Source organism: Phallusia mammillata, unplaced genomic scaffold (genome assembly GCF_965637545.1).
Source record: "Phallusia mammillata unplaced genomic scaffold, kaPhaMamm4.hap1.1 HAP1_SCAFFOLD_151, whole genome shotgun sequence".
In the NCBI taxonomy this organism is placed as follows: Eukaryota; Metazoa; Chordata; class Ascidiacea; order Phlebobranchia; family Ascidiidae; genus Phallusia; species Phallusia mammillata.
In genome coordinates this window covers 1-27009 of record NW_027648892.1, presented here as the reverse complement: position 1 = coordinate 27009, position 27009 = coordinate 1, and the positions used below count along the sequence as shown (strand labels likewise).

Here is a 27009-nt window from a genome sequence, read left to right as displayed (position 1 = left end):
GATATGTATAAATATTATGATGGAGCCTTAAGGGTCTTGGAAGCATTTAAGATCAATGGTCGAAAAAATTAAAAAAAGTGATATATATGTTGTACATATAAAAGTAAGATCCACTTTTTCCAGAATATATGATGTAAAGTACTTCATGTCCTTTGCTGAGGACAATACTCCTAAGATTATAGATATAATCGTAGACAATTCTATTCAGATAAATAAGCTACTTCATAGAATGTTCACTAAGAGAATAGATGATATAGGAATAGAAAAATTTATCGAAGAAATTTCAACATCTGGCATTAAATATGAAAAAGAAGATAAAGAATTCTCTTCATATAACGATCCGAGAAATGCTTTGCTTGAAGAAAAAAACCATAAATCGATACTACACTACAAAAGTTTAACATGTCTACATAAATAGATTATTATTTTCTTACGTGTTAAAATATCATTAACCTGTAGTTTCATTAACATTTTCATGTCTATATATGCCCCTCATTGGCCACCAACACCTGAGATGCTTATGTCATCACTTAGGCGTTCCTCCGATATAGGGTTTCAAGAAATGGTTGAACTATGCAAAAGATTAGGAGATCCTCAGAAAAATTATCAAATATAATACATGTAGCTGGAACTAACGGAAAAGGATCATCAGTGCAATGATATATTCCATACTTAAATCTGCTGGGTATAAAGTTAACCTGTATACATCACCACATCTGTTATACTTTAATGAAAGGATATTAATCGATAATGACCATGCATCAGATAAACAAATATATGATGTTGCTGAAGAATGTAGGATACATGGAGAAAGTTTAGGAGTGTCATTTTTTGTAGCAACAACAGCAATGGCAATGTTATTATTTGCCAAACATAAAGCAGATTTTAATGTAATTGAAGTAGGACTTGGTGGAACTTTTGATGCAACAAATATAGTACAACCTTTAATTAGTGTAATAACACCTATATCATATGACCATCAAAATGTATTAGGAGATACGCTTAGAGATATCACATTTAATAAAGCTGGAATTATAAAAAATAACTCTCATGCAATCATATCAAGACAACACCCAGAAGCATCAAGATATTGAATATTTACATGAAAACGCTAAATAATACTAAAACATACTCATTTGGTACTGATTGGACAGTACAGAAGAACAATGACAGCTCAAGCGAACTAAAATATACCAGAAACTGGTGAATCATATTTATATAAAACACCTTCATTAATTGGTGACCACCAAATTATCAATGCCGGAAATGCTATTACTGTTGCTCAAATCTTACAAAATATGTCTTTCAATATAACTGATAATAATATAAATAATGGTCTACAAAAAACCAAGTGGCCTGCAAGGTTAGAAAGAATCACAAAATTCGATATTATCTTTGATAATGCTGCTCAAGTATTTTTTGATGGTGCTCACAATGTTGGTGGTGCTAAGTCCAATATCAGAATGGCTTAAAGATGAAAGTGCATTTTTATATGTGGATTTACAAGAGGTAAAGATATCAAGATTTTCTTAAGATTGTGCATAATAACATTGCTATACTATATCCTGTATGTGTAAAGTCTGAACCAAAAGCAGAACTACCAGATATTATAGAAAATATCTGCAGGAATGATCCTACTTATCAATTTTGGAAATCAAAATTACAAATTCACTCGAAGATTCCTTGAAAGATTCAAAAAATATATCAAATCTGGAATATCAAAAATAATAATATGTGGATCGTTATTCTTATATCGTGACGTAGTAAGACAAAAAGTTACAATATTATAAAGTATTTTTAATATGTTATATTAATCTAATGATTATTTTATTTATAAATTACATAATCTATTGGTATTCTCTTCAATTATATTTTCTAAATCCTTTAAAAACCCCTTGTTTCCAGCAGTGTAATGTATCTCGTCAAGGAATTCAATTGTAATATTACATGACCTAGGAAGGTCAAACATACTCCTCATCATCTGCCCAGTATTTAATACAACTGGTATTACAGGTATTTTTAGCACATTATATAAAATGTTAACACCTTTTTTATAACCTTTATTTTCTCCAATTGAGACCCTAGTACCCTCTGGAAAAATAATAATATTCTTCCCTGTACTTAACAATTTTTTAGACCTAGAAGAAATCTCTCTTGCTGATTTTAAACCATTATTCCTATCTATCCCTATCGATTGAAGTTTCATTAGAACTATATTGAATACAGGAACACGCATAAGTTCATTTTTAAGTACAAATACTGGATTATCAACAATTATTAGGAGAATAGCAGTATCTACAATAGATGGTGTTTTGACGCAACTATATAATTTTTATGTTTTTTTTAAATTATGCTTGCCCTTTATATCTATCTTAATAGTAAAAATATAACATACCACACTCATTAATGTTCTTAATAGGAACTTACCGAAACGAAGGTGTACACTATATGGTAATAATATAAAAGCATTAAAAGTATTACAATACAAATCATTGAAAGTGTTATAAAACACTCATAACAACCTTTTTAAAAAATAAAAAATTTTAGACATAATATTTATTAACTGTTCTCAAGAAAATCTTTAACTTTTAACTCCTCATCATACTTAATAAGCTCACCAACAATCTCATCTAACATACCTTCCTTTAAAATAGACTCCATTCTATGGGTAGTAAAGTTAATACGGTGATCTGTAATTCTAGTTTGTGGAAAATTATAAGTCCTTATCCTCTCAGACCTATCTCCTGAACCAATTTGCTTTTTTCTCATAGATGAAATAGATGAGCTCTGCTTTCTTTTTTCTTGTTCATACAATCTTGCCATTAGAACTTTCATCGCTTTAGCTTTATTTTTATGCTGCGACTTTTCATCTTGCTGAGTGACAACGATACCCGTGGGTATATGTGTTATACGCACAGCACTATCAGTACAATTCACAGATTGCCCACCAGGACCACTAGAGCGATAAACATCGACTCTAATATCTTTCTCATTAATCTTAACATCTACATCTTTAGCTTCCGGCAAAACCGCAACAGTAGCAGCTGAAGTGTGCAACCTCCCAGATGATTCTGTTTCTGGGACCCTTTGAACCCTATGCACACCTGATTCAAACCTCATAGAGGCAAATACTTTTTTACCACTAACCATTATTACTACTTCTTTTACACCACCAAGACCATTGTAAGATACACTCATTATTTCAAATTTCCATTTTCTGTTTTCCGCGTATTTTCTGTACATCAACAACAAATCACTTGCAAACAAAGCAGCCTCATCTCCTCCTGTGCCTGCCCTGATTTCAAGTATAACGTTACGCTCATCATCAGCATCTTTTGGTATTAATAGAGAAATTAATTTATTTTCAAGCTTAACAGAAGTTTCCATAAGGTCTTTTAGTTCATCTTGAAGTAATTTTCTAATATCATTGTCATCATCACCTGATGAGATATCCTCTTTCAACTTCATCTATCTGTTTTTTATTAATTTCGAACTCTTCTATACATGATGTTACTGGCTTTACATCAGATACTGTTTTGATAACTTTATAATTCATCCCCTCCTATGTTAGATGAGGTAGACAATGTTTCTTCTATAGAAGATATAAGCTTTTATGATTTTTAATTAACAGAGATATCTTAGAGCTAGTCTCCATAGTGCAATAAAAATATATATTATAAATAAGATTAATATAGTATAAAAATGTATTATATGACATATTATTCATGATCACAAAAATATACTGCAAGTAATTATATGTATAATAGTAACATTACTAACATAGAATACAAACAAGCCAATGATATAAAAACTATTAAACCACACTAGTAACAACTTATAAGCGCATAAATACAGATCACTTTTCTATGTTAAAACATTTGATTAAAGATTAGTATTGCTTTTTACCCTATAATTTCTTATTATACAAAGCATATACAGAATTTATATATATAAAAATATTATAAATGTCAATATTAACAAAAAAATATATTTACAAGATGTACTAATAATAAAGAAAATATACAACCAATTAATTTTTTTTTATCAGTTTATATGGTACAATCTACCTGTTCAGATGACCCTATTTCTTTGGAGAGCAAATTTATTTGAGGGAACTGTCACTGTCTCTTCCCTAGAGTATTTTCTATATTAGATACCACGGTGCCCACCTTTACATATCAGTCTTCTATAAAGATGCTGATCATCTGGACATCTTTTCACCATTATATAAAATTTAGATGCATAAAAAGCTCGTAGTTATTTTCGAGGAAGCGGGTTTATAGGGCAGTATGTGTTAAATGTCTTAGCAAAAGAAGGTTACCTTATCAGGATATGCGTTCGTGATTCACACAAGGCACAAAACCTTAAAATATGTGGTGAACTTGGCCAAATTCAAATACTTAATTCTAATATACTAGATTATAGCACAGTAAAAAAACATATTGAAGGTGCCCATATTGTTATAACCTTGTTGGTATAATGTATGAATACAAACAGTATGACTTTTATTCTGTACATGTAACAGGAGTAAAAAATATATCTAAAGCAATAAATGAATCTGGAAATGAAGCCCATCTTATACATTTTTCAGCAATGCTTAACCCCAAGTAATATCAAAATATTCCGAAACAAAAATTAAAGGAGAAGGTGTGGTAAAACACACATTACAAAAGTATTCCATAATAAGGCCTAATGTTGTGTTTGGAAAAAAAGACAGGTTCCTCAATCTATTCGCAGAAGTGATATATAGGTCACCATTTTTACCTTTAATAGCCGGTGGTTTATCACTTATGCAACCAGTATTTGCAGGTGATGTGGCAACACTTGTAAAACAAATATGCGACGACACAGAAGAATATATAAACACTTTTAGCGTTCATGGTCCTGACATATACTCCTAAAAGAGATAATGACTTTGATATCACAAACCATAAAAAGATCTCCTATTATGTTTACAATGCCTAACGCACTGGCAAAAATCATGGCATCCATATCAGAGAAAAAAATATCAGGATTATTTAATAAATTACTTACCGGAAGCACGAAGCCAGTACTAACAAGAGAACAGTTTATCCACCTTACAATGGATAACACATCAGAAAATACAGAAAATGCACTTAAAATCTTTAATATATTCCCAACATCTTTATCACATAAAATAAACGATATATTAAAAGCATACAAGTAATTATACGATCACTTATTTATAAGGATATCTTTTACCTTCAGCAATGGAATAATAATAAAAACAATTATATTGATAATTAATATCCTTTTAAACGTCAGTTTTTTGCTGTGTATCTATGACTTGAAATGAACCATCATCACCACGCATAACAACAGATATACACCCATTACTCTCATTAACAAATATTATGCTATTATCATTTTTCAAAGACATTTTCATTATTGCTGTATCCACTGAACATACATCTATATTAATACTTGTATTACTACTAGCATACTTGGAATCAGCATGAATTGGTTCAAAAAAATCATGTTGGTCATGATAATCTTCACTTACAATATACTTAATTGCCTTAACATGCTTACCTTTATCAGAATTATGGCTCACAAGCCTTTTTTTATACCTGTGCAAAGCCCCAGAAACCTTTGCTATTGCGTGGTGCATAGCAACACTAGCAGAGTAACCTTTAGCGCTTGATTTCATAAATATAACCTTAGGAATATTCTCATCTATTTTAATATTCACATTGTATAAATGATAATGTATTTTTGTGATTAATATATGCACACGCGAGGCTTTTGGATAAAGCTTATCTAAATATCACTCAAACTTTCCTTAGAATGTGTAATCAAAGACTCATCAACAGAGCAATTTTTGACTGTAACATGTATATCTACCATATTGAATACAGAATTTTCTTAAAGACAAGATACATTATATGCAATAATTATTGCAATGCAAAATATAAATTATTACATGCATTACACGTTGCATAAATTTGTAAAAGACATGTTTCATACACACTTTTAATTAGTTTGATTGAAAATATTTTGATTATTTGATATAATAAGGTTGTTTTATAGTATTGAAATTACGTTTTCGTTAACATATATAAATTATGATAACGGCATACAAATACGATTATTCGTTTATGCTAATATATATGTCATATACTACAATTTTATATTATTAAAAATTTTCACGAGGTTTTCACTATATGTCCAAGGTTAGTAATAGTTTATCTTTAGTTGGCTCTGATGATATTTTGTCTAAATATATAGCAAAGGTCAATGCCATTGATACTCTAGATTACGATAGAGAACGCACACTGTTAGAAAGGCTGCACAATCTAGGAGATGTTGAATCAGCTAAAGAATTAGTATCTAGTCATTTAAAACTTGTTGTAAAAATAGCATTTCAGTTCAAAAATTATGGACTCAGCTTGATGGATATCATAGCAGAAGGTAACATTGGTCTTATAAAAGCAGTAAAAAACTTTAAAACATCTTTCACTTCAAGGCTATCCACATATGCTATATGCTGGATCAAGTCATCTATAAACGAGTACATATTAAAAACATGGTCTAGCGTTAAAATAGGTACAACCAGAGCACAAAGAAAGCTCTTCTTTAGCTTGAGAAAATTGAAAAATAAAATTATGGCAATCCATGGAAATGTCGATGAAGATCAAGCGCTTAACATGATATCAGAAAAGTACTCTTTACCTATAAAAGAAGTTAGGGATATGGACTGCATACTCTCATATAATTCTGACGCTTCGCTTAACATACCTATGGAAGATGGAAAAACAGAATTGGGAGATTTAATACCATCCAAAGAATTACCACATGATGCTGAATATATAAAAAATACTACACAAAAACGTAATATCTCTATTCTTCATGAAGCTATTAACTCTCTAGATAAAAAATATAAATTTATTATAAAAAATAGAAAGTTATCTGAAAAACCTATGACATTATCCCAGATAAGTAAAAAATTAAGTATTTCAAGTGAAAGGGTAAGGCAGATTGAAAATTCAGCAATGAATAAGATAAAGAAGTTCTTTATCTCTAAAAACGGAGAAAATCCTTGTTATGGATAATACTAACTCCATAGCACCTCGAATTAAAGTAATAGGTGTAGGAGGAGCAGGAAATAATGCTTTGAATAATATGATACGCTCCGAGCTTAAAGGTGTAGACTTTGTAGCTGCAAATACAGACGCACAAGCTCTTTCATATTCTTTGACTGAATCTAGGTTGCAACTTGGTATAGAATTGACAAAAGGTCTTGGTGCTGGCTCTATTCCAGAAATCGGCAAAGCTGCTGCTGAAGAATCTATAAACGAAATAGCAGAAGAAATAGGAGATTGTAATATGGTTTTTATTACTGCTGGAATGGGTGGCGGTACAGGAACTGGTGCAGCTCCTGTAATAGCTAAAATAGTAAAAGAACACAAAATATTGACAGTTGCCGTTGTTACAAAGCCATTCAATTTTGAAGGATCGCATAGAATGAGAGTTGCAGAACAAGGTTTGAGAGAACTTGAGCAATATGTAGACACACTTATTGTTGTACCGAATCAAAATTTGTTCAAAATAGCAGATGATAAAACAACATTTGCAGATGCATTTCATATGGCTGATATGGTACTTTGTTCTGGAGTTGCAAGTATAACAGACCTAATAACAAACCCTGGTTTAATCAACCTTGATTTTGCAGATATAAAATCTATAGTAAGCAACATGGGGCGCGCTATGATGGGAACAGGTGAAGCTTCTGGAGAAAATAGAGCAATTATAGCAGCAGAATCTGCAATATCTAACCCACTCCTTGATAACCTTTCCATTCATGATGCAAAAGGGTTATTAATAAACATAACAGGAGGGCTTGACGTTACATTATTTGAGCTTGATGCTGCAGTTAACTCCATTAGGGATAAAACTACAAACGATATAAATATAATATTTGGCTCTACTTTTAGCGAAAACATGAACGGCATTATAAGAATTTCTGTAATAGCAACAGGCATAGATTATAACAAAGTTGAAAAAGAGAACTCGGATCAACAACAACAACAAAAACAGCAAAGTGCAGAAACAAAACTTAATAACCCTGAGCATAATTCAACAAATTATGACTTAGATAAAAATAGAACAAGTTCAATGTTAGACGTACCAGCATTTATGCGAAGAAGGGATCGAAAAAAACATAATATTAACTAGTCATAAAAGCAAATACTTTGAAATTTCTCTTGGAATATAATTTTACTTTTACTCCGACATTTCCTATCATGTTTGACTCAGAAGTTAATATAATACAATCTTCATCATCCACCCTTATCAATGGATAAGTAAGAAGTATGTTTTCTTTGTATTCAACATATTTAACCTTATTTATATCTCTTTTATATACCTTTTGTATATTAAACATTAGAAGGAATATCAAGACATTCTATAACAACTTCAAACCTACCATCCCAGATAGTATTTTGACAAATAAGATTGCTTCCTTCAGCAATATATTGATACTCACGAATTATTCTAATTTTATCAGAATAATTTATTACTTTAGCACCACATATAGTGAACGCTTTTTGCTTTGAAAATAAGATACCGTTAAAAATATTGTCAACACTTTTATAAACAGGTTTTACAGTTTTACCACCAGTTACCATACATGAATATATAAATATCCTTGTAGCAACCTCTAAAGGTAATTCTAATAGAGATTTTTTTGATATTTCAATATAACCAAATAATATTTTTATATGGTTCCTAGATTCAAGCAATGTGTAATGCTTGATAGCATTTACAGAATTTAACATATGTGAAATAGTGATAGATAATCTTGACTCAAAAACACTGTCTCCTATTTCATTAACTACCTTCCGTATTCGATTTCTTCTGTAAGTATCTTTAGAATTTGTGTGGTCTTCCACCCACTGTATATTATTTTCTTTAAGATAATCTATTATTACGCTTTTTTTTACATATAAAAATGGCCTTATAATCTGCATGTTAGAAATAATATTTTTATACGGAATTCCTTTTAAACCGTCGATTCCGCTTCCTCTTTCTAAATTGATAAAAAAAGTTTCTATATTATCATTGTTATTGTGAGCAGTAAAAAGGTATTCTATATCATTATCTATACAAAATTTTGACATAATATCATACCGTTCTCGACGTGCTACACTTTGTATGTTTCCTGAAGACTTTGCAATTGATACACTTAATATTCTTATATCTATATTTAAACTATTACAACAATTTTGCACAAAAATACAATCATCATAAGAGTTTTTTCTCAAATTATGATCTACAGTAAGTACTATGATACTATCAACATAATTGTACAAATGCTTCACTGATGAGTATAAAAGAGCTATACTATCACTTCCTCCAGAAACAGCAATTGCAACTTTCTTATTTTGTAAGTTGACCTTTTTTTTTAAAAAGTCAAATGGCTCTTTCAAAGATTGACTAGACAACATTTAATGTTAGTATTTAATATATAATTTATTCTGATTATAATGATTACAAATGTATTTGCATCAATAATGCTTTTGATGTTCATGTCACCTATAGCATATCTTATAGCCCCGGCTATAAAAAATATAGATTTCAGTTTTTTTGACAACGGGTTAACATCAGAATATATTTATAATAGTATATTATTAGCGACAAGTACCGTAATTATAAGTATTATAATAGGACTTTCATCTGCAATATGCGTAACGTTTTATTCCTTCCCTGGAAAGAAGATAATAAGGTCGCTATTAATAATACCACTTGCAATGCCAGTATACATAAGCGCACTATCATATAATTACATATTAGATTACGGCAATGCCCATGATATATTATTTTATATACATAATGTATTGTCTATATTCAGCCCTATTGGCCTTCAAATAATTGTAATGTCTTTTTCTTTTTATCCTTACGTATACATATTATGCTTATCCAAAATAGATTTTGCACGCTCAGGATTAGCAATTTCAAGAACACTAGGTAAATCTCACTTCCAATCTATACTACAAATAGTACTACCATTGTGCCTCCCTGTGGCCCTTTCTGGTGGCATACTTGTTGGACTAGAATCATTATCAGATTTCGGAGCATCTCAGATTTTTGGAACCAACACATTTACAACAACGATATACAGACACTGGTTTTTATCTCATAATTACATCTCCGCTTCAAGAATAATATTGATGTTTTTCATATTTATAATATTCATATTTTTAGTTCTGCATAACATATCAAATACACGAGAAATGTCTATGATAAGATTACCTCATAATGCATCATATATAACTTGTAAACCAAAAAGACACTTTCAAATACTGATTTCAATAATACTCCTCTCTATAATATTAATTGGATTCGTTATACCAATAACACCTATTCTATACTGGGTAATAACAAATGACCAACCGTTGTTAAGTTTATCCCCATCAATATACCAAAGCATCAAAAATACTTTCTATATATCAACAATAGCTTCGATTTCTACAATTGTATTATCACTAATATTTTGCTTCTTAACTAGAAGAGAAAATTCTGGTACAAAATATATTTTTAAGATAATATCCTCGGGTTATGCTATACCAGGTATTGTTATATCATTTGGTGTGTTAGCATTCTTGAGCTCTATTACTCATACTATTAATGAATTATTATTATCTACATTCAACTATAAGGCTAACATAACATTAGTAGGTACAACATTCGCATTGGTGTATGCTTACTCATTTCAGTTTATAGCACTTCCAATGAGTTCAATAGAAAATTGCTTAAAAAAGGTGCCAATAGAATTAGACTGGGTAGCAAAAGCATTAGGTAAAAAAAATCTAGAAATATACTTAAACATACACATACCTATAGTAATGAATGGGGTACTTTTATCATTTTTACTAGTATTCCTGGATAGTATAAAAGAATTGTCATCAACGCTAATGATACGACCATTTAATTTTGATACAATAGCAATTACTACATATGAGTTAATCTCAAATGAGTCATATCGTGAATCAGCATTACCTGCATTGATAATAATTATTACAGGCCTCCTGGGGGTATTTATAATATCAAAGTACTATTTCAAAGAAGGAAATACTGTATTCTCATAAAATTTACACCTGTACTCATCAAACATTTGCATATTAACAAAATAAATGATAAATTTGTATCTGGTAGTATTTGAATTCTTGTTACAATGTCCTTTGAATTAAATTGTGAAATCAGGCCTTCTGGCGATGAAGTATCTAAAATACGTGATAGACTTAAGTCTGAAGGTAAAGTTCCTGCAGTGGCGTACGGTGTAGGTTATGATAATATCAACCTTTACATACCTCACAAAGAGTTTTTGAAAATATATGGCCATATAAAAAGCAAAGTTATAACACTTATTGTAGGTAATAATAAATACAATGCCGTTCTAAAGGAGTATCAGGCTCACCCTGTTACTAATTACTTGCTACATGTAGACTTTATGCTTTTGAAAGATGATGTTGAATATGTCTTTAATGTCCCAGTTTCTCCTGTAGACCTTGAATTGTGTGTTGGTATGAAATCTGGTGGTAGTTTTAATATAATAAAAAGATACCTTAAAATTAAATGCTTACATAAAAATCTTCCTGAGAACATCCCTATAAACGTGTCACATCTAGAAGTTGGTTATTCCTTGAGGATAAATGAAATAACATTACCTGAAGGAACGGTATTATCTTCTAAAGAAAAAGGAAACGTTATAGCTACAGTTGTAGGTAGAAAAGCTAAAAAAGAAACTAAAAATGAAAGCGACACAGAAGACATGATGATGTAAGTTATGCTTCTTATAATTGGGCTTGGCAATCCTGGTGAAAAGTATAAAAAAACTAAACATAACGTTGGTTTTTTGATTCTTGATTCTATTTGTGCATCTTTAGATGCACCACCTTATATTAAGAGTTTTGGTGGGTTTTTAGCAAAAAAAAGGGTCTCTGATAAGTTGGTAATGTTTTTCAAGCCATTATCTTTCGTGAATAACTCTGGTGCCCCAGTTTTAAAAGTCCAACAGTTTTATAAAATACCACTATCAGACCTGATAGTTATTCATGATGATATTTATTTAAATATTGGAAATATAAAGGTAAAAAAAGGCGGTTCAGATGGTGGACATAATGGGCTTAAATCAATCACACAAAATATTGGCCGAGATTATTGGAGGATACGTTTTGGCATCTCATCACCTGAAAATGATGAAAATCTCTCGTCTTATGTTCTCTCTAAAATCTCTGAGGATACTACACAATACATAGAAAGATTGGCTTCATTTTCAAATAGTATATTAGATGGATCAATAGAGAAAATTCCAGAAAAATATAATAATTACAAAACGTGATTACTATTCCATTATACCTGCTTGTTGTTTATGATGAAGAAAATAATTCTTTATACATTCCATCCTTTCCTATCAAGTCACCATGCGTACCAGATTGTACAATTTTACCTTCGGATAATACAAAAATCTTATTACAATTAACAATGTTATGTAAATCATGCGAAACAATTACCTTTGTTAGTTCCATATTAGCAAGTGAATCTGTTAATATCTTTTTACTCAAAGAATCCAAATAAGAAGTGAATTCGTCACATAATATCACTTTTTTCTTACGAGCAAGTGCTCTAGCTATAGATAATCTCTGCTTTTGCCCTCCAGAAAAGTTCTTACCGTTTTCTGCTATACCTACATTAATATCACTTATAAATTCTGATACATTGGATATCTTCATAGCTTCTTGTATATTTAACTCATCTATAGATAAGTCATACATAGATAAATTATTTTTTATACTATCAGAAAAAAATAAATCTTGTTGAGGTATATAAGAAAATATCTTCCTTATACTAAAAATACTATAATTATTGATATCTTCCCCATTAATCAATATTGTACCAGAGTATGATGGATATAAACCCATAATAATATTTAAAATAGTAGACTTTCCTGACCCTGATTTACCAACAAATGCTACAGACTCATTAGCATTGATAGTAAATGTGACATCATTTAATACTAACGTATCTCCATATGAAAAATGTACATTACAAAATGATAATGACTTGAAATCATCAGTAAAATCTTTCTCACCACTCAAATATAACTTTGGTTCATTATCCGTTCTAGATAAAAAGAGTATTATTTCTTCTAAATATAAAATAACCTGATGTACTTTTGATAAATCATTCCCAATATTGCCGACAGATGTAACACTAATAGCAACATATAGAAAATATGATACCAACCCACCACCTGAGATATCACCAACCTCAATATAGTACATTCCAAAATATAATAATATTGATAAAACAACAAAAACGTTTATCAATATGAATGAAAAAAAACACCCTCGTAAGAATGAGTACCTGATAAACCTATTATATAATGAGTTTAATGATCTGAAATATGACTCTTGTACATCACGTTCTGATACAAAAGATTTTATAAGTAACATGTTACAACATGTCTCATAAAATAATTTATCAGAATACTTAGATGCATTTAAATAATTTGAAGCATACTTTTTAACATACCTACCTACAGTCAAAATCAGTATTGTAAATAGTGGTACTACCGTAATTATACATAATGTAAGTCCAGAATTATAGTATAACAACATGATTATACCACCTATAAAAAATATAATGTGCCTTACAAGTGATGGAAAGGAGATCATCATGAATTCCTGAATGGAAACTATATTAGTAATAAAAGAATTCATTATATCTGGAATTGTAGATCCCTTTTCCTGGAAATACGATATTGGCATAGAAATAAGTTTCAAATAAATCTTTTTTTTTATGTCAAATATCATAGAACCAACAAAATAACCATTAATAGATATTCGTAAACCTATGAAAAATATTGCTAAAACAACACAAAACAAAACTTGTGAGAAAAACAAAACTATATTTTGTTCATCAATAATATGAGATATTAGATATACTACATATACTATAGAAGCTACAGTGAAAAATGTAGATATAATAGTGCAAAGAAAAAGAAGAATATATCGTGCATCAAGAAAATACAACAAGCATCGAAGAACCAACCTCATACGAATGATAAACCTTAAAACAATACAGAACTCAAGTTAATTCTACAATATAGTATTTATAAAATCAGCTATAAAGATTAGATGGTTATCTAGCATTACCTACAGTAACATTTGCAACATAAATTTATATAACTTATATAGATACGAAAAATACCATATTACAGCAAATACAAAAGTAATTGTATACCTAGATAAAATCTCAAGTATATAGTATACTGTGTTTGTCCTTGTAGAAATTTTTATACTAAAATTGTCATGAGTTACGCTAAAAATATCATGGGAAATATCTTTTATAAAGATGATTTCGTATATCCTGAAATTACATTTGAAGACTCAATACACGATATTAGCCCTGATACAGTGCTTTTTATTGGGTTATTTGAAAATTGTGAGATTGTTGGAAAAATATCTGAATTAGATAATTCTAATAACAACCTCATTTCTTCAGCTATAAAAAAATGGAAGTTTGATGGAAAAGAAGGATCTGCACTATCAACATACATACCTAATATAAATTTTGAAAAAGTTGTCTTCATAGGGCTTGGAAAACAGACGAAATTTAATCTGTTCAAATCAGAGTTGGCAGGACATAATATGTTCAAAATCATAAAAAGGTATAATATTAAACAGTCATTTATACTAATGAATGAATTTGGAAACCCTGAAATGTTAGAAAATATGGCGCTAGGATTATCTTTAGAGTCATTTCAATTTTTGAAATATAAAACAGATACTACTTTAGAAGGAGATAATAACTTTTCTACTAGAGATGCAAAAATTAGTATCTTTTCAACTAACTCTCAAGATTATCAAAAACTTTTTGATAATAAGTTCTTCCCCATATCTAAAGGTGTTTCACTAACAAAAAACCTTGCTTATGAACCACCAAACGTACTTACCCCCATAAAATATGCTGAATATATGGAAAAAGTTTGCAAAAATTATGATAATATGTCGATAAAAGTAAAGAATGCTAAGCAAATGTCTTCACTTGGTATGAACGCATTACTTGGTGTTGCTCAAGGAAGCGTTAATGAACCTAGGCTTGTTACAATGGAGTGGAAAGGTGACCCTAGTAAAAATTATAATTCTTTTATCTTTGTAGGAAAAGGTGTAACTTTTGATTGTGGTGGAATATCATTAAAACCACCACGTAAAATGTGGGATATGAAATACGATATGCAAGGTTCTTCTACTGTTGCTGGTCTAATGGTAGCACTAGCAGAATCTAAATGCCCAATAAATGTTGCTGCAGTATTAGGTATTGTTGAAAATGGAATATCCGGAGAAGCTCAAAGGCCAAGTGACATAGTTACGTCCATGTCTGGAAAGACTATTGAAATCTTAAATACAGATGCAGAAGGTAGACTTGTTCTTGCGGACGCAGTAACTTATGCACAAACTTTTCTTATGAAAGATACTGATAAAGACAAAACAAAAATAATAGACCTTGCAACACTTACCGGAGCAATTGTTGTTGCACTTGGTAATCAGTATGCTGGTTTATTTTCAAATGATGAATCATTGCAAAAAGATATGATGAAATCATCAGAGAAAACCAACGAAAGAATATGGCCATTCCCAATCACAAGCCATTATGATGTTTGTGTGAAATCTAGCATAGCTGATGTACAAAATATCTCTACCCTTGGTACAGGTGGTGACAGCATTGCAGCAGCAAAATTCATAGAACAATTTATACAAGATGGCATATCATGGGCTCATTTAGATATAGCAGCCGTTGCATATGGTTATGATGATGAAAATTATGAAAAAAATAAACCTTCAGCATTTGGAGTAAAGTTATTATATGATCTTGTGTTACAGGATGTGGATTTCTAAATTACAATTGATATCCATTCTACCATCAAATTATACCTATATAACAACTTAATAGCTTTGGTGGTGTAACCGGTAATATTATAAAAATGTATTATTATGAATGATAATTTCTTCAATATATCTATCCTTATATCAGGTCGTGGTTCTAACATGGAATCGATATTGCGTACCTTTAAAGATCACAAAAGTATTAATGTTTCTTGCGTTATTTGTAACGTAAAGGATACTCCTGGAGTAAAAATTGCACACTCATATAGTATACCTACATTCATATTAGATAATAAGGTTATATCTAAAAAGAATTTTGAAGAATCAATAGATAGCATAATGAATATCTATAAAATAGACTTAGTATGCCTTGCAGGATTTATGTTGATAGTATCAAAATTTCTTGTCAATCGGTGGAGAGGTAAAATAATAAACATACACCCTTCAATACTACCTAAATTTCCTGGAATGCATGCGCAAAAACAAGCGTTTGAAGCGAAAGAATCACAGACTGGTTGTACAGTACATCATGTTACAGAAAAAATGGATGATGGAGAAATAATATTACAAAAGTATGTAGACATATCACCTGATGATTCCATTGAAACTCTTGAAGCAAAGATACTAAAGGTTGAACATGAATGTTATCCTGAAGCAATAAAAATGCTATATGAAGAATCAAAAAATCAATAACCATACAACTTAACTAACAAGCATACTCCTAAAAAATATTCTAACAATCTTGTATATTATATTTTGTGTAAAAATTTCACTAATCCCATTACAACTACTGAGAGTCTTTTATCGCTCCTAACGCCAGATCCCTAACTCTAACATTATTAATATAAGCAGCACCAGTAGATTTATCCACAGATAACTTAACTCTTAAATTTTCATCATTATCACCATTTTTAATATTATCTTGTACAATGAAATTCATAATAGAAAGTACCATGCCAGCAGCATCTTCTTTCGAATTACTATAATATTCAAAATATTTATCAAATACCTCGTGATAATTTATAAATTCAATATCAATATAATAATCAAATACATGTTCTGAATCATATAGTATATCAAAATATCCATTAACCTTAACAGCATTATTGTCGCTGATAGTGTTGAATTTAGTACACTTTGTCCTTATATTGCTACTATCTTTATAACTTTTTTGAGTGAGTATAAAATCAAGATCCATAGATTTATCATCAATATCTTTCTTTACTCTAGATAATTTAACATCATATTTAGTATGCTTATCTATACTATCTTCACCATCCAACACAGTATAAGATACATCTGAGTTAAAATAAAATTTTAATCTAACATCATCATCATCATAGTATGTACAGTAAGACTCTTCGCTTACATGTTCAACAAATGTACCTTTCGATTTATTTACCATCACAGGATTAGTAGAGAAAATTCCTTGACAACTAAAAAGAATACTCTCACCTGAATCAGACGATATGAGTATTTCTGAATCTGAAGATATTTTGAGTATATTTGAAAAAAAGGCCTTTTCCACAACTATATCTCCAATACTAAAGCTCACATCTTCATCATAATACACTCCAATTACCTCAGATAGTATTGAATATAAGGACAAAGTAGGCTGCACACCTTGCCTGAGCAAGAACTTGAGGTTTTTAATAGTTACTTTAGGATCATAAATATTATAGTTAAAAATAATATTATCATAGGAATAACTAACATACTGATTTTTGAAATTATCATTTAACAATTTCCTAATATTATCTGAAAACTTGCTAGTATATAAAAATAAAGAGAAAATATAAAACAAACAAAAAACAACTGAGATAGAGGTAAAGATAAAAAATTTTCTCATACTTAATAATCATAATTTATAAAATTATCTATATTAGTCAATATGAACAAAAAAAGAAATATTTATCACATACGAACCAAAGGTGATTATAACTAGCATTTTGTAATTTTACCACAACACAAAATATATTAATGAGCAAAAAGATATTTTCAGCAGAGTGAAACGTTATATAGCTAGGACAAAAGCAAAAGATCAAAAGAAAGAAATAGTTTAATAAAATTCATAGTTAACATTCAAAACTACTTGTGACAAAAGTTGCCATAACCAGTTTTTCTATAAATAATATAATATAAATAAACAGTTTATAAAATCAGAATTAACATAATATAGCCTAAGAAGCTATATTACGATTCTCCTTAGGAACTCTTACCACCATACCATCCATATCTTGACTAATAACGATTTGACAACCTAATCTGGAAGTTTCAGTTAACCCAAAAGCCAAGTCAAGCATATCCTCTTCATCTTCAGATGCCTCATCAAGTTTATTATACCATTCGTCAGCAAGTATTACATGACATGTAGAGCAAGCAAGTGCACCTTCGCATGACCCTTCTAGAGGTATTTGAAACTTCTTAGCAACAGTTAAGATAGTTTCTCCGACTTCTGCTGTACATATCTTTTTTTCATCATTAGGAAGTATAAAATGAATGTCAACCATGAAAAACCAAATTAAAAACTAATCAAAAGAGCTATTTAAATATTCGACCAATCTCTGCTTTATAAAATTGCTAGATAAATCTTCCAATTTTTTTTGACACTCCTCAATACACGAAATATCAGCAGAGTTAGAAACTATATCTTTTGATTCAATAAGACAGTCTAAAATGCACTGATACTCGCTTAATTCAATCAAGTGTTTATCTTTATCGAGCGAAGCTGATACATTATCTATTACAAATTGTAATTCCATTCTTTTATAAAATAAAGACTTTTTATCACCTTTATTACTTATACCTATCATTTTATCCACATCAGCATCGGAAACACATCCTGAATCAAGAACCAAGATTTCTTCACTCCCTGTTTTTTGATTTAATGCTTTAACAGTTAATATACTATTTGAATCAACATAAAAAGTGACTTTTATATTAGAAGAATTAACAAGGAGTTCCTCATCATCATTATCACACAACATAAAACGTATTTTACCTAAAAACCTCATTAAAGGGCCCCCAACATACGGTTGCTCTCCTTGCCAAACATTCAATGTCATAAATCTTTGATTTTCAACACTATTAGTAAACTCTTGTGAAAATGAACATGGTATTGGAGAGTTACGATGTAACATAACAGTAAAAACCGATCCTATACTTTCTATACCTAGTGACAATGGTAATACATCCAATAAAACATTTTCAGCTTCATTAGCCAAAGATGATGCATGTACTGCTGCGCCTTCTACTACTGCAGTTTCAGGGTTATCTATTCTAAGAACCAAATCATTTCCAAATTCGTTACAAAGCATATTAGAAACAATATAGCTATTAGTAGAACCACCAACCAAAATTATGTGGTCTATATCAGAAACAGTATATGAAACATCATCTAAAACATTTTTCAATATATCAATTGTATTTAGAATAACTGGTTTAATAATTTTTTCAAACTCCTCTTTAGAAAAGGAAATCTCAAACTCTTTCTTCGATGATTTACAAGAAAATATATGCTTTACTTCATCCATAGAGCATGTAAATTTTTCCTTAATGATATTTGCTATAAATAGATAATCACAGTCAATATCTGGATACAAAATTTTCAAGTGCTCAGATAGAAGAAAATCTATATCATCCCCACCAAGGAAATCATCACCACCTGTTGCTATAACCTTAATAACACCATCCTGTACTTTAAGTACTGATACATCAAACGTACCACCACCCAAATCATATACAACATATACTCCATTTCTTCCAGAATCAATCTTATATGATAATGCAGATGCTGTAGGTTCATTCAAAAGACGCAGAACTTTTAAATTGACATTTTTTGCTGCTTCTAACACTGCATTTCTATAATTATTATCAGAATATGCTGGAACAGTAATTACAGCGCTACCGACCTCATTACCAAAATATTTTTCTGCCTGCAACTTTATTTTCTGTAAAATATGTGAAGCTATATCAACGTCTGTTAAAACGTTACCATTAGAAAAATCGAATTCTACTACTCCACGACTAAGGTTAAGGTACGGTTCAAAAAAAGATTTAAGCTTATCAGATATATTAGATGCCGGTTTACCAAGTATTCTTTTAATTGATTTCACAGAATGATTTGTACCCGTAACACCAACATCAAATTTATTAAAACTATTACTAAGAATAGATTTTATAGAATCTGATTTATCTTCAAATTTAACAACATCAACATTACCATCTTTATACATAGCAGCAAGAGAATTGGTAGTCCCAAAATCTATACCTATAGCAAGGGTAGGTTCTATGTCATCACTTTCATCTGAGTCAGTAATCTGGACTAATTTCATCTTTTTCCCTCAAATAATCTATAAAGATATCTCATATTAACAAAGCACTCTATTATTTTATCACTACCTGAAGAGTTATTATTAATGTATTGCTTTATTAATTCATCGAAAGATTCTGCATAATTCAAATAGGTACTCTTCAACTCTTTCAAACTTTCATCAGATCCTGTTGAAAGAAATTTTTCTTGTAGAAAAAAAATTCTATTTAAATCAACACTATACGCAGATAATTTTGCCTCTGAACAATCAATATCAAGTACATTACATATATATATAGCACGCTTCATATCATCATTAAGGACACCATAAGCCTTATTTACATACGAAGATAAATCCTCAGCAAATTGTTTCTCTACAGGAAGCTTAAAAACATCAGGATGGCACTTCTTTTGTAAAGAAAGATAACTTTTTTCAAGTAGTTCAAAGTTGACGATAAAGGATATCTTAATATTGAATAATTCAAAATAATTTTTATTAGTAAAAGCTTTCTCCACAACCACACCTTCCTTTCTCATTAGGATTAGTAAACGTAAAACCAGATTCAAGTTCACCCTCTACATAATCTATCCGTATTCCCAATACACGAAACAAAGTTTGAATATCAACAATAATTTTAAGCTGAGAGGCAGCACTACCAGACCTATCCAGCAGAGAAAAAAGATAAACTTCATCATTTTTACAAACAGACTTAGCAAACTCTATCTTATATTTATTACCTGCACAACCTTTATTAGTAAGCACTCTAACCCTTATACCAATTACCCCTTTCTTATGAGAAACTAATAAACACATCTTGTATACAGCATTTAAAGTAACCTCTATAGGAACTGCCCTGTTAACAAAGAGCTCTGTTCGAGACAAATCTACAATAGAATCAAAACCGATTCCTTCAGATAAAAATCTGCTATAATCAACATTATTTGCTCTTAAAGTTACACTCTCATTATTCTGAACCATGATCAATAAATAAAAAAAAGCACATAAAATTAGGAAGCACTACCTTCTTTCACTTCATCAGAGGAGTTAGATATAATTTCAACACCCATATCTTTCTCAAAATATGATTCAAATTCACCTTCCATGGAGTTTTTTGATAAATAATTTTTAATTGCCTCCTTAACAGCTTGTTCAGCTAGTACAGAACAATGGTTCTTAATAGCTGGAAGCTCTAATTCTTTTGATATATGTGAATTCTTCAAAAAAGCTGCTTCTTTTAACGTTTTCCCTTTTAACAGTTCAGTAGCTAAAGAACTAGATGCAATAGCAGACCCACAACCAAAAGTTTTGAATTTTACTGTTTTTATATACCCATCTTCAACTTCAATCTGAAGTTTCATAACATCACCACAAGCTGGTGCTCCAACTATTCCGGTTCCAACATTAGGATCATTAGCATCTAAAGAACCCACGTTACGCGGAGAATTATAATGATCTAAAACCTTTTTACTATAATCCATTTTTACCTCCAAAAAGTATATACAAGCAAAATACCAATTATATAACTAATTAGTAAAATAAAATACTAATCTGTTAATATCAATCATGATCCCACACAACCTCATTTAAGTCAATACCACTTTGCACCATCTCCCAAAGTGGACTCATATCAAGTAATTTAGGGATCCTATCACAAATTAAATCAAGAAAAAGCAACACTTCCTCCTCAGTATTAAACCTCCCTATGCCAATTCTTATTGATGAGTGCGCTAAGATTTCATCAACACCGAGTGCTTTTAAAACATATGACGATTCCAATGATTCAGAAGTACATGCTGAACCAGAGCTAAGTGCAACGCTGTTTAATGATAAAATAATAGATTCACCTTCAATATAAGGGAAACTAAAATTGAGCAACCCTGGCAATCTATTTTCCATGTCACCGTTAAAAACAATGCTAGGTATCTTCTTTTTCAAAGTGGAAACAACTAAATTAGATAACTTTTTAACCCTTTTCGCCTCCTCTGCCATAGTCTCTATACATATATCAGCTGCTTTGCCAAGACCAATAATAAGAGGAGTAGCAACAGTCCCAGACCTCATACCTCTTTCTTGACCCCCACCAAACACCACTGGTAAAACATGAACTCTAGGATTTTTTCTACGTACATAAAGCGCACCAGCACCCATAGGGCCATATATTTTATGACCAGATATGCTCAAAAGGTCTATATTCATTTCTTCAACATTTACAGGTATTTTACCAAATGCCTGTGCAACATCAGAATGAAACAAAACACCTTTTTCTCTACACACTTCCCCTATTTCTTTCACTGGTTGTATTACACCTATTTCATTATTTGCCATCATAACAGAAACAAGTATAGTATCTTCACGTATTACCGATTTCAGTTCATCAACATCTATCATTCCTCTCTCATTTACCCCAAGGTATGTAACATCATATCCTTGAGACTCCAAGTACCTACATGGATCAAGTACTGCCTTGTGTTCAGTTTTGACTGTAACTATATGTTTCTTATTCTTATAAAACCTAGAAGTACCAAAAATAGCCAAATTATTAGATTCAGTTGCACCAGAAGTAAAAACGATCTCTCTAGAACTTTTGGCACCTATATACTGTGCTATGCGTTCTCTTACATTATCTACAGATTTTTTTGCATTCCAACCAAATTCATGAGTACCTGAATGCATATTACACGGCATATTAAAAAAAGGAACCATTGCTTCAAGAACAGCAGGATCCATCTTGGTGGTAGCATTATTATCAAGATATATCTTATCTTGAAGAGGTGTGTGTGGAATGGACATAGGCTTTTAAAATACTAATACATAAATGTAAATCAAAAACAATAATTTGTCAATGGTTTATAACTATTGCTTCTTCATTATCTTTTAATATTAACACTGATATACGAACTATCACACATATAAAAAATAAAAAATATCAATAATGGTTTACACAAAAAATTAATTATACTTTACTCAATTTACAAAGAATAGAAATTATTTTATCTATATCACTCATATCATTATCAATACCAAAGCTTAACCGTATTGAACTCATAGATTGTTCTCGAGAATACCCCATTTCTCTCAAGACATAAGATTCATCGAATTTTCCAGACGAACAAGCAGCACCTGAACCAACTGATACTCCATGTAGATCAAGATACATAACTAAAAAATCACCACTAAGAGTAGGGTGTATAATGCACGAAGTATTGGGCAACCTTATAGAGGACAAGGAGCATATATGTATATCCTTGGTTTCTGAATGATTTTGTATTTCACTCTCAAAACAATCTCTAACTTTCCGAACCTTGGTATTCATAACATTCACCATTTCATCTACAAACTTCATGGCATTATGAAAATTAAATATAGAATGCACATTTTCTGTTCCCGGCCTAATAGAATTTTCTTGTCCACCACCACAAAGGAATGAGGATAACATCAAATTTTTTTTATAAACTAGCGCACCTGTGCCAAACCCTGCTCCTATTTTATGCCCTGAGACAGTAACAATATCAGCATTAAACACAGTGATATTAAATTTTATTTTGCCTATTGCTTGTGATGCATCTGTATGAAAAATAGCTCCGTACTTATGAGATAGTTCACTAATAGCACCTATATCATTTATTACCCCTGTTTCATTATTTGCAATCATTACAGAAACAATCTTTATACCAGGAACACCTTTATTATCCTCCAGCGACTTTCTTAAATATGATATATCAATTATTCCGTTATTATCAACTGGTAAAGTAATCACCCTACCTCTTTTAGTTGCAGACGATAAAACCGCTTTATGCTCTGTAGTCGCTATAAAACATAGTGAATAGTCCATGCCAAAAAACAACAGATTATTTGCCTCTGTGCTAGAAGCAGTAAATACGAGGTTATACTTTCCATTATGGTCACCAAGTATTCTACGTACATCTTCACGAGCTTCTTCTAAGTATACAGAAGTATTTCTCCCCTCATAGTGCAAAGAAGATGCGTTAAAGTACATGTCAAAGGCCTTATGCCCCTCTTCACGAACAACATCTAATACTTTCATTGTTGAGTTATTATCAACATAAATCCTGCTCATAATTATATCAAATAAAATTTATAATATATATTGACATAACAATCTATTCTAGAAACAAAAATCCGAACATAATCTTAACAGATAGTTTTATAAAATAATATAGATATACCTCAAGTTTAAAGTTGCAATGTTAAATTAAATGAAGTATTATTTTACCTGCTTGTTCTTTGAACAGATATTAGTTTTAGCACTGTTGATTTATTATTTTTCACTAAATAATTCAAATGTTATAACATACTGCTTTAAAGGTTTTAAGCTTTGTGTAGCTAAATGCTTTATATATCTTTACTAAAAACTTAACTTAATTGTAATTATATTATGCAATAATTAACACTTGGATCAACATCTGGATCATACAGAGAAACGGTTGAGAACTTGAGCATTCGTTGCTTTTATTTTTTGATTACTTTGTAATAAAAATATGACTTTTAAACCAAAAAGAAGAGATTTCATAATTTTAACAGCAACGGCAATGACCGGTGTTGGATGCGCAGCAACGTTAGTACCATTAATATCATCTGTAAGGCCTTCGTCAGCTGTGAGAGCAGCTTCCTCCACAGAGTTTAACATGTCATCTCTGCCTGAAGGTTCTGAAAAAACTATTAAATGGCGAGGAAAACCTGTTTTTATACGACATAGAAAGGATTCAGAAACAGAAGGTGATTCATACTTTACACCGTCACAGTTAAAAGACCCTGAGCAACCAGAACTAAGATATAAAAACCCTAAATGGATTGTAATGGTTGGAATATGCACACACCTGGGCTGTGTCCCTGTCCCATCAAACAAAAAAGGTGACCTGGGATTTGAAGGGTATCGTGGATGGTATTGTCCATGTCATGGCTCTCATTATGATGAGCTCGGACGCATTATTAAAGGACCAGCACCAACAAATTTGCTTATCCCTCCTCATTATTTTGATAAAGAAAAGATAATTATTGGAAAAAGTGATCCTGATAAGTAATATTAATGTATAGTTGTATGCTTTCGTGTTGCAAAAATGAGTGAATTTAAAGAAAAAAAACTCCCTGAAACAAAAGGGGTGTTTCAATGGATAGAAGCAAGATTACCTATAGTTGGTTTCATTAGTGCTGCAGTTGGAACAAAGTATATGGTTCCTAAGAACCTAAACTATATGTGGAATTTTGGAATATTATCTGCCCTTTGCCTACTTATACAAATAGTCACAGGATTATTTCTTGCTATGCATTATAAACCAGACGTAAATTCTGCATTTGATAGTGTTGAAAAAATAATGAGAGATATAAATTATGGTTGGTTGATAAGATACACTCACGCTGTTGGTGCGTCTATGTTCTTCGCCATGGTTTATATACATATTTTTAGAGGATTATATTATGGGTCATATAAAAAACCTCGTGAGATGGTTTGGTTAATAGGCCTAATAATATTCATTGCCATTATGGCCACAGGGTTTATGGGATACGTTTTACCATGGGGACAAATGAGCTTCTGGGGTGCAACTGTAATAACAAATATATTTTCAGCCATACCACTAATTGGAGAGACAATCACCACAACTTTATGGGGTGGTTTTTCTGTTGATGATCCTACACTTAACAGATTTTTTGTCTTACATTACCTTGTACCATTTATAATAGCAGCATTGTCTATTATTCATGTTATAGCATTACATAGAGTTGGATCTGGAAACCCCACAGGTGTAGAGCCAAAAAGTAAAAATGATGTAATACCTTTTCATCCATACTATACGTTTAAAGATGGAGTAACAATTGTATTATTTTTCATAGTATTATTTGGGTTTACTTTTTATGCACCAAATTACCTTGGTCACCCTGATAACTATATTGAAGCAGATCCGTTAGTAACGCCTCCTCATATAGTGCCAGAGTGGTATTTTCTCCCATTTTATGCAATATTAAGAGCAATCCCTAATAAATTAGGAGGAGTTGTTGCAATGGGAGGCGCTATAGTTATATATGCATTTTTACCATGGTTAGATTATTCAAAGGTCAAAAGTGGTAGATATCGGCCTATCTTCAAAAAGTTTTTCTTTGTATTTACTATAAATTTTATGTTGTTAATGTGGCTGGGTGCACAAGAAGCAGTTGAACCTTATATAACATTGTCTCGTATTGGTATAATTATATATTTTGGTTACTTTTTTGCACTTCCTTTAATATCAAAATATGAAAAACCATTGCCGATTCCTGATTCTATAGATTCCGTAAAATAATATGAAATATTCGTACATTCTATTCTTTGCCCTTGTGCTTTATACAAATGTAACTTCAGCTCTTGAAAATACTACAAAACCTATTAACATAGATTGGCCTTTCAATGGTGTTACAGGGAAATTTGACAGAAATTCTATTAAGCGTGGTTATGAAGTATATAAGAACGTATGTGCAGCATGTCATTCACTTAAAAGGATAGCCTTCAGAAACCTTGAAGAAATAGGGTTTTCTGAAGAATATATAAAGATTATAGCATCTGAATATACAGTAGAAGACGGGCCAAATGAGTACGGTGATATGTTTGATAGACCTGCATTACCTACAGATTACCTCCCATCACCATACCCAAACAAAATGGCAGCTATGGCATCTAATAATGGCGCATATCCTCCTGATTTGTCATTGATAATTAAAGCTAGACACAATGGGCCAAATTATGTTTATTCTTTATTAACCGGATATAAGTCTAACGAACCTTCAGATAATGGTTT

The 27009-nt window shown here is 30.9% G+C and overlaps 6 protein-coding genes and 2 pseudogenes across 6 annotated transcripts; 5 read left to right on the top strand and 3 right to left on the bottom strand.

Annotated features, from left to right (window-relative positions):
• Window positions 1-2559: 2559 nt before the first annotated feature.
• Window positions 2560-3468, bottom strand: LOC145207738 (peptide chain release factor 1-like). The gene has a single exon (XM_080078776.1). It carries the CDS (start codon window positions 3466-3468, stop codon window positions 2560-2562), a length of 909 nt encoding a protein of 302 aa, XP_079934902.1.
• A 3597-nt stretch (window positions 3469-7065) lies between these two features.
• Window positions 7066-8196, top strand: LOC145207736 (ftsZ-like protein). Its single transcript, XM_080078775.1, has one exon. It carries the CDS (start codon window positions 7066-7068, stop codon window positions 8194-8196), a length of 1131 nt encoding a protein of 376 aa, XP_079934901.1.
• Window positions 8197-11194: 2998 nt separating this feature from the next.
• Window positions 11195-12361, top strand: LOC145207735 (peptidyl-tRNA hydrolase-like). Its single transcript, XM_080078774.1, has 3 exons — window positions 11195-11273; window positions 11394-11543; window positions 11907-12361. Exons 1-3 carry the CDS (start codon window positions 11195-11197, stop codon window positions 12359-12361), a joined length of 684 nt encoding a protein of 227 aa, XP_079934900.1.
• A 2359-nt stretch (window positions 12362-14720) lies between these two features.
• On the top strand, window positions 14721-15920 carry LOC145207734 (putative cytosol aminopeptidase). Its single transcript, XM_080078773.1, has one exon. It carries the CDS (start codon window positions 14721-14723, stop codon window positions 15918-15920), a length of 1200 nt encoding a protein of 399 aa, XP_079934899.1.
• Window positions 15921-20716: 4796 nt separating this feature from the next.
• LOC145207733 (iron-sulfur cluster assembly scaffold protein IscU pseudogene) lies at window positions 20717-21699 on the bottom strand (annotated as a pseudogene).
• A 79-nt stretch (window positions 21700-21778) lies between these two features.
• On the bottom strand, window positions 21779-23011 carry LOC145207732 (cysteine desulfurase IscS-like). The gene has a single exon (XM_080078772.1). It carries the CDS (start codon window positions 23009-23011, stop codon window positions 21779-21781), a length of 1233 nt encoding a protein of 410 aa, XP_079934898.1.
• Window positions 23012-24771: 1760 nt separating this feature from the next.
• On the top strand, window positions 24772-25263 carry LOC145207731 (uncharacterized; annotated as a pseudogene).
• Window positions 25264-25299: 36 nt separating this feature from the next.
• LOC145207730 (cytochrome b-like) lies at window positions 25300-26517 on the top strand. Its single transcript, XM_080078771.1, has one exon. The coding sequence runs from the start codon at window positions 25300-25302 to the stop codon at window positions 26515-26517; it is 1218 nt and encodes a 405-aa protein (XP_079934897.1).
• The last annotated feature ends 492 nt before the right edge of the window (window positions 26518-27009 follow it).